Below are 12725 nucleotides of genomic sequence, written 5' to 3'. Positions count from 1 at the left end.
CCCAGTTCGGGCTCGAGCAGGTTAGTAACCAAGGGCAGGGCCCAATTCAGCTTAGAGCTTACAACATGCGCAAGTAATTAAGTAAATCGGTAAATGGTAGAAATTCACGGTTAAAAGGTAGAAATTTGTCATTTTAGTAGGTCGAGTGAGATAAAGTACACACTCACCTTAAAACGGTGGAAAATTTCATAGAAATAATTATAAGTAGCACTTAACACTTAAACACATAAGGAACTCTCACTGAAATCAAGAGTGTAAAACAAGAGCGAGATAAGATCAAACGAGTTCCTCGGGATCCTCTTGATCACCTGAGACATGTACAATTACAATTCACCTAGGTATTCAGCCAAGGTCTAGTAGTATTTCCGTTATTCTCACTTAAGAGATAACGCGTTAAAATCAAATCCAAATATTACTTAATAACTTAATCCACGAGGGTAGCATTTGAAAATACCCAAGAATACATTTATCCAAGTCAAGTCATGTCCAGGATTCTCCAAGTTGAAGATTAAACAGATCTCTAAGTTTTGGTCCGAAAACCGAGGAAGATGGATATATTTACTTGGAAGTTTGGCCAAAGCATTCCGACATTACTAATTAAGTTCACAAGAAACCTTTCAAATTATTCTTTTAAAATACTTGCATAATTGCCAACTCTAGTACAATTATCAAGGCCATAAGAATAGGGGTTGAAGTCCCTAATTTAAATACGAAGAGAAGTACCATTAACCAAGAGAGTTATACGACCAAGTAATTGCATCAAGAGAGGTTTAACCTTCGGAGACCAAGATTTGAAATGAAAGTTCAAAGTTCCAAAGAGACCTTGTATTAAACCATGAAATCAAATTTAAAACAGTCTAACAATGTGATACCCCAACTTTTAGGATACTATTGTTGTTTAGTCTCAAAGAGAATATTACGATTTCTTTTGTTTATTTTTATATTAAGACATTGTTTTGTTTTAAATTCTAGAAACCCTAAATTCTAATAAAAAACCCTAGTTAACTTGTGACTAACCGTTTTTCTTAAATCTCTCATTTTTAATCGAAACCCTAATTGTAATCAATGGAATTGTAAACTCCCGCATATTTTTCTTAAAATTCATTTTTATTTGGAAATTATTACTTTCTAATAGCCTTACTCCCCAATCACACCACAATAAGTGTAAATAAATATAAAATCTAGGGTTTCTCTTTTCATTTTCAAGTTAGCTCGAATTAGGAATTTTACGCCTTTTCATAGTGTGACTATCCGGCACAGAGGGTGGATCAAATTTGGTGATTAAGAGTGAGTTTTAGATGATATTAAGTGTGTGATTAGAAGTGATAATAATAAGTTAGTGAATTATAAGATAAAACCCTAGTATACGCGATTTAAGAAAAACGGGTTGAATCGACGGGTACCGTTTGTTACCGAGTGAGTGCACCACTTGAACACTATTTTATTACCTTAATCTCCTTGCTATTAATTGATTAATATCAGCCCCAAAATATTCTCAAGGCAACCGAAATATTGGACCAAAAATAAGAGAGAAAAGAACAAAATTTGACTACCAATCAAAGTGTGACACTTGTCACCTTTGACCCAAATTCATTTCTATCATTTGTAACCTTCTTGAAGCTTCATTGAGCCTTCATTTTCAGCTTAGCAGCCATGAGAGAGCGAGAGGGAGAAGAGTGAAGAGAGCTTTCCAATTTCCAACCTTGAATCCAACATTTTGAGTGAAAACAAGAAAAACTAAACCGATTAATCACTAGTTTGGGAGCTTAGGAAGCTTGGAAGCTAAACCTTGCAAGGAGTGGTGGAGGATATCCTTTGTAAGCTTGTTATTGAGGTATATTGGCTGTCCCTTATCTTTGGTTCTTTTATTTTTGGCTTAAGTTGCTATACAACTCATGTTTTGATTAAATTGGCAGCTATACAAGTAGTTGTGATGATTTTGGGTGCATTAGTAAGGTAGGGTTTTATATTGTTCAACCCTATTTCTTATTGTGTGGATGGTATATGATGTATATAAGTTTGTATCTGAGGTGTTAGTGATGGTTTTAAGCTAGAAATGTGAATTATACCTTGAATATAGCAAAATTCCAGAAGTGAAAATTCTTAGTGCCCTGTTCTGCCCGGTTTTAGTTCACCATATTAGAAACCGAATTAGGCTTAGCACAAAACATGAAAGTTGTAGAGAACGTTATTTTATATTTTTCTGTAAAATTTCAGCTTAATCCGAGTACTGTATCATATGAAAAGACAAAAATACCCCTGACTTCCATAGGTAGAACGTTAGGGGCAGTTTTGACATTTCACCAATCTGACCGCGTCTGTTCACCCTGATCCATATGGAATTAGCATTGGACCCAAACATAGAAGTTGTAGTGATATGTCTTACCTTTCCAACGGCCTTAAAAATGCCTCAATCAGACTTCGGTAGCCTGAGTTATTGTCAGTTACGCATAGTGCGGTTAACTAGCCCGAATGTGAGATTCTGGTGCTGTAATTTGAAATTTTGACCTAGATACACTACCAACTGGACTGAGTGATTTTCATCAAAGTTGTAGGTCTTTATCTTAGTTTCGAAACGGTATAACTTGCACCCCAATCCGATAAGTATAGCCTCTGTTGTGTTCGTTACGTAAAATAACATCAAATCTATCTTTTGTTTCTTGACTTAAACTTCAATTCCGGACATCTTCCTAGTTTGATTTTGTACTTGTATGACTTTGAACCTATTGAACGGCTATTGAAATGAGATTATTTTGTGTGTGACTTTGGGACTGTTTGAGGAAAATATTGAAGCCATAAATGGCTGAAAAATAGGTAAATACAAGGGGCATGCCGCCAAATTTTCACTAGAGATATTGTGAGAACCCTCATTTTTTTAAAGCACAATTTCCCCAAATTAATTGCCTTATCCTAGGATTTAAATTATATAGTATATGTCCTTACATTAGCTTTTCTATGTGTTACAATAATTTTCATGCATTACACTTTATTCCTTTTTACTTGGAGTAAAACATTTTTCTTGAGTTGATTTTAATTAATACACCACTTGCATTTTACCAAGTGTCTTTATATTAGTGGTAGAGGCCTTACATGTTGGATTATAGGTGCTAGTTAAGTATTGGTACATTTGGAAAGGTTAAGACACCATTAGTCAAAGATTAAGAAAGAATTGGACAAGTAAGTGGCCATGTGGCAAAACCCTAGCTAAGTATCTTGTTAGACCCAAGATTTAAAGAATATTTAAGCTAGCCAAAGCCTTTTTTTTTCTTTGTGATGGCCGAATTTCTTAGCTTCAAGAGAGAGAGAGAGTGAGCTCCATAACCTTGTTTTCTTACCCTAGCAAATCAAGAACAACAATCAAAAGAGAAAGATTTGAGTTAGTAAGAGAGTTCCTCCAACTCTAAGTGCTTTATTCAAGCTTGAAGACTTACTTTGGTGGATTGATTTTGGTGGTTCAAGCTCACCACAAGAGAGGTATATGTGCTTTAAATCTTGGTTTTTGATGATAGATCATGCACTTGAAGTGTTAATAGCAAAGATACAAGTTGTTTGGTTGAGGTGTGGGGTTAGTTTCTTGAATTAAACAAGTAGTAGCTAGGTTTCTTAGTATGCACACCAAGTGTTTGATGAAATGTTTGAATCTTATTCATGTTTGTTTATGAGGTATTATTATGTTTTAACCCTCTTTTGAGCTAGATCTACCACTTGATATGATGATTTGAGTGGAAAACATGTAAGGATGAAGGTTGAACAAATGTTGAAAAGTGTGGGCTGGTTACTTTTGTTCTTGCTGGCCGGTTCTTGTAGGAGGGGTTTTCCCTCAATTTTGTTGTTAAATTATGCCCTAATCAAGCCTAATAAACTAGGTTAACTATTGGTTAAGCCTATGAGTAAATTGGAATGGAATTGAAGCAAGTAAAGTGGTACTTGAATGTTATGTTGTGAACTCCACTGATTCAAGGTGACTTGAATCCTTGTATATGATCACTTGAGGAGTGAATTGGGTGAATTTGGATCAAAACTAATGAAGTTAGCCCCTAGAACTAGAGTAGTTTGGTATACGGTTAATGCTGATCCAGGGTTGGAAAAACAGCCACCTTGTCTGAGTTACTGTTGTCGATAGGAGATGAACCACGGTGTGACCTTGGTACCGTTGGAAAGCCCTTCGAGTCTAGTCTCCAACGCCACTGACGGTACCTAATTTTGACTTTTCTACAGTGAGTTAAGACCGTTTTCCTAAGACTGCCCGGGCAAGACTGTGCAACCCGAGAAGAAATCCTTAAGCCCGATTGGAACTTTTCTTTTGCCGAACTATCATGCATCTACTAAACTTGTTTTCTCATGAAATTTTATCATGGTTTGGACCTTGTTTCCATGACGGATTAAGTAGCTTAGACTACGCACTTGGTCTCTTAAGGAGCCTAACCTAGTGGGGCATGAATCTAATTGTTAACAATTTCACTCGTTGACCTAGGTTTGGGAAACGAAGGCGAGCGTAACTAGACATTTGACATCGGTTGCTATTTTTGATTGACAGGTGAGTGTTCCACTACCTGCTTTGTGTTATGCGAAATATCTGAATATTTGATTGTTAACTGTTGAAACCAAATACGGTTTTCATCAAATGGGGGTGAGTGTGTACTTTATCACACCCGACTTCCCTTGCTTGTTTTACTGAAGCTCTATGTACTGCTATTATGAGATGTTATAACTCCATGAATGCCTGTGATTGAGTTGTTTGGGCGATATCCCATCAACTACTACTACTGCTTGGGTACCCAACCTCACAGGTGAGTCGGTTCTATCGAGCCGGCAAGGGCTTGGTCGAGAAGGCCGATAAATCTTGAGGACTGTTTACTGTACACTGAAATCGGTATACTCGAGTATTACCTAACTACTGTTTATAGAGTGCGGGCCCGGTGGGGGGTTGAACGGTGGATGGAGGCAGGTGAAAGTGGTGTTCTATGGATTTGATATTCTGTGTATATAAGTGTTGACGGAGAGTCAACGGAGACATTTATGATCAAGCTCAAGGGGATTTTGGCTTTTGAAAGCCACCTGTATCCTTGAATTGAACTGTGGTTACTTGTTATTGTATCATACGGTATTTATTTGATTACTTTATGCCTTAATTTGGCAATGTGTGTACTTGCTTTACTTGGAACCTCACTGAGCTTTAACTCACCCCACTCCCTTTGTTTTCCTTAATAGATCGGGGATGGACTAACAGTCGAGAGCTTTCTTAGCTTTGTTTTGCCTGATCTTGTAACCTTTTGTTAAGATGACTTTACCTTTTACTTTTGTAAGATTGAATTTATAAGTTTGACTCATGTTATGTAATTTGTAGTATGGAATGGTAAGTGTGACTCTTAGCTAGCCGTATTAAGTTTGGAAAGTTGATTGACGGTTATGTGTTATTAGGGTTGTACGATTTAATTTGAAGTTATTTTTCCCCAGTTATTTTGAGTTGCTAGTTCTTTGATCGACTGAACCCCGGCGAGAGTTGGGCAGGCAGTCCGCTGATACCATAGGGTTCGCCCTAGGGAGAGGTGGGGCTGTCACAGTTGGTATCAGAGCCAGGTTTGAATTAACCTGGGCGAATTAGAAATTTCTGACTTGAGGATTATATTTGATTATTTCCCGTAAGAGTACTAAAGTTTATCTACACTTTTGTGTAGGATGGACGGACCTAGCGGCCAAAGTGATAGTCCAATTGGTGAGAAGCCACAAGGAGTACTTCCCATGATTAAGTATCAAATCCGGCCTGGAGGAGCTAAAATTTATTGGAGCCCGTCAAACCGCTATAGGCATTGCGAGTGCCGTCATACTTATGCCTACCTTAATGAAGTAGTATTGGCGGTGGTAAAAGAGCGTAGCTAGGCTTGAAGCCGAGGTGAAGCAACTAAAGGAAGCCAATAAGATGCAAGCCGAACGGATTAAGGAGCTCGAGTATGATATGGTTGAGGGCCAAAAGAGGATTGACGATCTTTGCGCACAGTTGGGGGAAACTCAAGAACGCATGGTGACTAGGGCAATGAAGGTGAGGACTAGAGCGGAGCCCATTCTGAATGTTTGTGACGACCTTCTAGGAGAAGCAAGCGATGAGGCTTCTTACACTGGTATTGGTTCAGGAGATGAACCCTCCAAGGTTGGGGGGTCAGCTAGTCCCGCCACGGACTAGGCCTTCACCATTAGGTTGGGATAGTGGATGATTTTGACCTTGTACATAGGAAGGTTAGGGGATGCGGTGACTTGGTGGTTGTATAGCTTCTTTTTGACTACTTGTGTTAGGTTTTACTTGATATGACTATATCTATACTTTTGGGGGCTCGTACTTGCTATTTTGGTCTCGTTATCTTGTAAGTGACTGCTATGAGCCTTTTAATATATAATACTTTGACTGTTGACCTTGATCTTTGACTGTTGACTTTTGACTTTTGACCTTTGACTTTGACCTTAAACTTTGACTTTATTCCGCCATTAATTTTAACTGCGGTGCATTTCACTTGCTTCTCGTGATTCCGATTTCCATTTCTTATTTGACTTTTCATTATATATAAGCATCTATCATATATCATATTTGCTTACCCGGTTAGTTATCATACTTGGGCACTAGGCCACTAAGTAATAATGGAGACTAGACAAATACGTACTCGGGGCCATGGACGAGAATCCAGGCAAGTCCAAGATCAAGGGGAGGAACAAGGTTCGGTGGCGCATCAAAACTGTGCCACCAAAACCAGGGACCCCGAGGTGATGGAGGGGACCAAGTAGCAACAGCTATTAATCGAATGACTGATTTGTTGGCCCGCTTGGTTGACCAACAGGGTCAAGTACCTGGTAACCAACAAAGGGACCCCGAATTAGGCCAGGATAGGGCCCTGGAGCGATTTCAAAAGTTTGCTCCTCCAAAATTTCTTGGAGGGCCTGAACCTGAAGTTTGTGAGGCCCCAGTCCGTTCGTATGTCGATATTAGGGTTATTTGATATTTGGTATAGAAAAATCAGGGTTTTATGGCTAGGAAGGAAACCCTAATTCGGTTGAGCTTGAAAATCCTAGTTTACGTATTATGAGTATGAGGTTCAAGCTATAGTTTATATTCGGTATTCTAGTGTGTGCCTTGACATAGGTAAATATAGGATTTGTTTTAATTACCAAGGTTTAGTAAGTTTGAATGATTAGCAAATCTCTAGTGTTACTATATTAGAAAGCTTAAGTGGAGTTTTAGTTATCGCCCGTCTTTTTCCACATTTTCTTTATTAGAAAAGTTCCCCAGATAATTTTTATGAGCAAATAGAGTTTTTAGATGATTTTTCTAGTATCGGTTAGATTTTGAGAAAATAAGAACATATATTGGACGTGGGACCCACTAGTGCAAAAAGTTCGGAAAAATTCGGCCAATTAGGTTAAATTCCGGATACTGTGTAAAATTTATCGGGTGTTAAGAGATAAGTGGAGTGTGTGAAGTGGTTGATGTGAGAGGAAAAGAAAGGATAGAAATGCATTTAATGGAGTGACAAGTGTCACATTTCCATTGGTTGAAACCTAAGACAACTATTCACCTTTTTGACTTTTCTTACCCATGAAATAAATATCTCAAAAATTGACCAAATTTCACCATTTCTTCTCCTTCTTGTGGCCGACCAACATCAAGCAAAAGGAAAGGAAAAGCTCTCCAAATTTCATGCTCCAATCTTGCACAAATCAACAAACTAACCGATTAAACTTGAAACCTCTCCATAAAATCCCTTAAGTGAGTGGTAGTGAGTGGTGTGGTGAAGTTTTTGGAAGAGCTAAGGTGGTCTACAACTCCTCTTCTCTTGTATACTAGGTAAGTGATGATTGAACATACTCCTACACCTAATGATGCTTAAGTTATGCTTAGTAGTGGCTAAAGTGTTGATATTTGTGATTTATTTCTTGATTTGAAGTGATTTGGTGAAGTTTTTATATTTTTGAGGAATTTTCTGGTTTAATATGAATGTGATGTTGTGGTCATCTATGATGGTTGATAATGAGGGGGAAAGACTCTAGTAGGTGTGAATTAGTGATAATTGCAACCAATTTTGGATTTGGATTGAACAATGAAAAGTTAGGGTTTCAAAACCCCTAATTCTGTCCGGTTTTGGATCATAGGGTTAGCGGCCGAATTGGACTTTGCTCAAATCATGAAAGTTGTAGGTATTGATGAGTTTGAAGTGCCTGAAAAATTTCAGGTCATTTGGATTAGTGTAGAGTGAGATACGTCAATTTTACTGTGGCTGTTCTGGGTTGATCAGGATGGCAGAACTGCGTTTGTATTTGGCTATTTTGACTGGAATTACTTTGGATTTGGATGTTGGTGTCTTCTGATGAAATATATAGGAATGTCTTAGCTACCATATGCCTTTGGAATCAATGCATTTGGACTTGTATAGACTGAGTTGGACTCATTACAGCATTATATGATTTGCAAACCTGTTTTGGTAATTCTGGTTTCGTATTTTGCATATTTGACCTAGTTGTTCTAGGATTTGGACTCAGTGGCCTTCTACATTTTTGTATCCCTGTTTCTTAGCTTCGAAACGGTGGGTCTTACATCCCCATCCGATAACCGTAGTGAATTTGGTGCCATTACCGCATATTGAGGTCAAATACGGTTTGTGATCCTATTTTGCGATTCTGGTATAGTGTCTTCCATTTTTGACCTTGTTACATTCACAATTGGACAAAGTTTCCTTCTTCAACATTGTAGCCCCTTAAGTCCTGGATATTCCTGTAAAATTTCAGGTTAAACGGATTAGTATATGCTGAACTATAAACGAAATACTCAGACCTGTTTTGACCGTCAAATTCTGTTACGTTTTTGGAAAGTTTACGACTGGAACTTTGGCTTCACATTTGACTGGGTTACAAGCTGTTTGGGCTTGCGACCAAAACACCAAACTTATAGCCTTATATCAGAGCTTTCTAACGCCCTTGGAATTTGATGAATCGGATTTATAAAACCTGAGATATAGCCGAGCAAATAAGGCCTGGCCGTGAAGATGACCATTTTCTGGTCAGATCTGTTTTGGTCCTGATGACCAATTTCCGTTCCGAATTTGGATTACCGACCTTCATGAAAGTTGTTCCATTTGGAATGAACTATCTAACTGCCAATTTTCAGCTCTTTTGACCATGTGTAGCATAGAAAACAGTTTGCACTCAAAACTGACCATTTGTGCATTGGCCAGATTTCGTAAGTGATTGTGTTTGGTTCATTTGGGACTGAAGCCTCCAGTTTCAGTTCTGGATGTCTTCATAACAGTTGTTGTTCATCCTTTAAGCTTCAATCTGGCATCTCATACGCCTTAATCCGATATTCATAGCTCAACTTATGAGTAAATTAGAAACGAGTGTCAAATCTGCCGTTTCCGCTAACGACCGTTTCCGTTTCCGTCTGTCATATTTACGTGCGCGCGTGTCGTTTTTGCCGTTTTTCTTGTTTTAGGCACGATAGTAGCCGTTTACGATATTATGTGACAGAATCTTCTATTTCAGACGGTGGTGAGCTGGGCGGAACTGGTGGGGCCCACTACTAGCTGTTCATTTCGATCTGACTTCGTGTTTTTGCTATTTCAGATTCTGAGTAAGTATTCAGGCCAGTTTGGTGTGTTTTCTTTGCTATGTGTTTGAGATATGTGAAAAGGGTACTTAGGCGAGGGTGTACTTTATCGCACTCGACCTAAACCCTAATTTGAATGTATAATTGTACTTGGCATATGTATATGAACCTTTTGAAACCAAAACCCTTGAGCTTGTGGCTCGGGGCGACTTTCGAGTAAAGTTTGTGAAGTTTGCAAAGTTTGTGAGTTCGTGGGCCCGATCTAAGACCTGTTTGGACTATTCCAGCCGGTTAGGGCCTGGTCGAAGTCAGTCCAACTTAGTCTGAGGTCACCAAGTTTGTAGGTTCATGTTATGAACCAATTTTGTGAATCCGGTTCACCGAGAAGGTGACCAAGTTTGTGACCCGAGCTTGTGACTCAAGCTCAAGTTTGTGATTTCGTTCGCCCGGGCAAGTTTGTGAGGTGACTGGCCAGTGAGAGTGATAAGGTGTCGGTGGGTGTACAAGTGAAATTCTACGGACCATTGAGTGTGGTCGACGGAGTGTCGGCAGGAGATCACGCGTGGCATATGAATTGGCTTTGGAGCCACCTGTATCCTTATTATGTGATGTTACTTTTCTGCTTTTGCTTTACTCTTATTGTGTGATGGTTGCTACGTGAAATTATGCTTTCGCCCCTGTTTACTTACTAAGCATATAGCTTACCCCTTTCCTTTTGTTTTCCTTAGCAGGGGCCTACGCGGGGACTTTTGGCTCGTATACTAGTATAGTTAGATTGGCTTGTAATAGTTGAACAGTTAGGATGTTTGTTTTCTGCTTTGGTGGTTTGTATAAGGACCCTTCTTAGGGTCTATCTTCTGTTGGTTGTGGTTATAGTGTATTAGAGTGGTTTGACTCGAGACTTTTGAAGATGTAAATATAACTTTTGGGATTGTATATATTGTATATAGTGCTCTTTCGATCTATCTCGTTTTATTGCTTTAAGTTTTGAGTCCTGGCGCGAGCTAGGCAGGCGGCCCGCCGATACCCTTGGGTTCGCCCTTGGGAGAAGTGGGGTCGTCACAAATTTGCCGAGAATTGGTTCGAGCGAATGGAGGATATATTCGCCGCGTTGCATTACTCTGAAGAGTGGCAGGTTACCTTCGCCGTTTTCCAGTTGGAAGGCGCGGCCCATTCCTGGTGGAACGTAGTAAGGGCCAAGTGAGAAAGGGAGCAAACCCCACGTACCTGGTTAAATTTCACTAGGGAATTCAACAAGAAATTCCTTCCACCCTTAATTCAAGAGAAAAGGGAGAATGAATTCATTAAACTGTGCCAAGGCACTTCAAGTGTGGCAGAATATGAGACACAGTTCACCCGACTTTCCAAGTTTGCTCCGGAGTTGGTAGTGAGTGAACAAAAGCGGATAAGGCAGTTTATACAAGGTTTGAATGTAGAAATCCAAAAGGATTTAGCTGCCGCTCAAATTGACACTTTTAAATATGCGCTTGAAAAGGCTCAACGTGTGGAGTAGGCCCGATTTCAAGTTCGGACCTTTCAGGCAAAGAGGTGTGGTGCATCTGGTAGTACTCCTGGCCGAGGTGATCAGAATGTGCCACCTCCGAAGTTTGGAAGGGGTGCGAGTGGGGCCCGAACTGTGGGGACACTGAGATGAGGAGCTTCATCTAGAGGAGCTCAAAGTGGAAGGGGACAGGGACAACAGAGGACTGTCTCCCAAGGAGTTCCCGCACCCACCACACGTGCAAGCTGTGGATATTGTGGTAAGCCAAATCATACCAAAGATAATTGCTGGGAAAAGATGAGGAAGTGCCTTGTTTGTGGAAGTTCTGAACACCAGATTGCCACTTGCCCTGTTAAAAATCGTGACGGGAACGGGGGTACCCAGTCGGAAAAGTCAAACCCTAAGCAACCTACCGCCAGTGCAAGTCGACCTAAAACCTCTGCTAGGGTTTTTGCTTCGGACCACCGGCGAGTTCCAGATTCCTCGGAAGTAGTGGAAGGTACGATCCCTGTATTCCACCGCTTAGCTAAACTTTTGATTGACCCTGGGGCAACCCATTCTTTTGTGAATCCTGCCTTTATGTGTGGTATTGCTGTGAACCCTGTTAAGTTGCCATATGATTTAGAAGTTAAAACACCTACTGGGGATCAATGCCTAATTACCAATATGGTCGATAAAAATTGCGAGATTTGGGTAGGAGAACGAAAGTTAATGGGTGACTTGATAAGTTTTGACCTTAAGAGGTACGATGTAATTATAGGCATGGATTTGCTGGCCCGTTATAACGCCCAATTGAACTGTAAAACTAAAGTGGTGGAATTCTCGATACCCGGAGAGGCAACTTTAAGGTTGGACGTGAGAGGTAGGTTAGCCTCGTCTGCGCTTGTTTTGGGAATCTGAGCCAGAAAGTTGTTAAGTAAAAGGGCGCAAGGCTACTTAGCCTTCTTAATTAATACTCCTGGAGATAAAGTGAAACTGGAAGATGTTTTAGTAGTGAATGAATTTCCTGATGTCTTTCTCGATGAGTTGAAATCGATGCCAGCAGAGAGGGAAATAGAATTTAAGATCGATTTAGTATCTGGAACTGCTCCCATTGCAAAAAACGCCATACCGAATGGCCCCCGCCGAACTTAAGGAGTTGAAACTGCAGTTACAAGATCTGTTAGAGCGAGGGTTTATTCGAGAAAGTGAGTCACCGTGGGGAGTGCCGATGTTATTTGTTAAGAAAAAGGATGGTAGTTTAAGACTGTGCATTGACTATCGTGGCCTAGATGATGTTACGGTGAAAAATAAATATCCTTTGCCATACATTGATGAATTGTTTGACCAACTACAAGGAGCAGTAGTTTTCTCTAAGTTGGACTTGAGGCAAGGCTACTACCAGTTACGAATTAGGCAAGAGGATATACCGAAAACTGCCTTTAATTCCAGATATGGTCATTTTGAGTTCGCTGTGATGCCCTTTGGTTTAACGAATGCCCCTGCTGCATTTATGGATTTAATGCATCGAGTCTTTAAGCCCTACTTGGATCAATTTGTTGTAGTATTTATCGATGATATTTTGGTGTATTCCAAGACTCGAGAGGATCACGAACGGCATTTGAGGATAGTTTTACAGACTTTAAGGGAATATCAGTT

At 39.9% G+C, this 12725-nt stretch overlaps 1 protein-coding gene across 1 annotated transcript; it reads left to right on the top strand.

Moving 5' to 3' along the window:
* Positions 1-11384: 11384 nt before the first annotated feature.
* On the top strand, positions 11385-11987 carry LOC140007215 (uncharacterized). Its single transcript, XM_072049913.1, has one exon. The coding sequence runs from the start codon at positions 11385-11387 to the stop codon at positions 11985-11987; it is 603 nt and encodes a 200-aa protein (XP_071906014.1).
* The last annotated feature ends 738 nt before the right edge of the window (positions 11988-12725 follow it).

The sequence above is a fragment of the Coffea arabica genome, chromosome 5c (genome assembly GCF_036785885.1).
Source record: "Coffea arabica cultivar ET-39 chromosome 5c, Coffea Arabica ET-39 HiFi, whole genome shotgun sequence".
NCBI classification, from domain to species: Eukaryota; Viridiplantae; Streptophyta; class Magnoliopsida; order Gentianales; family Rubiaceae; genus Coffea; species Coffea arabica.
This window is presented reverse-complemented; position numbering and strand designations above follow the sequence as displayed.

Bases quoted from the DNA above. Each gene is read 5' to 3' on its own strand.
- LOC140007215 (XM_072049913.1), top strand. From the start codon at position 11,385: ATGAGGAAGTGCCTTGTTTGTGGAAGTTCTGAACACCAGATTGCCACT.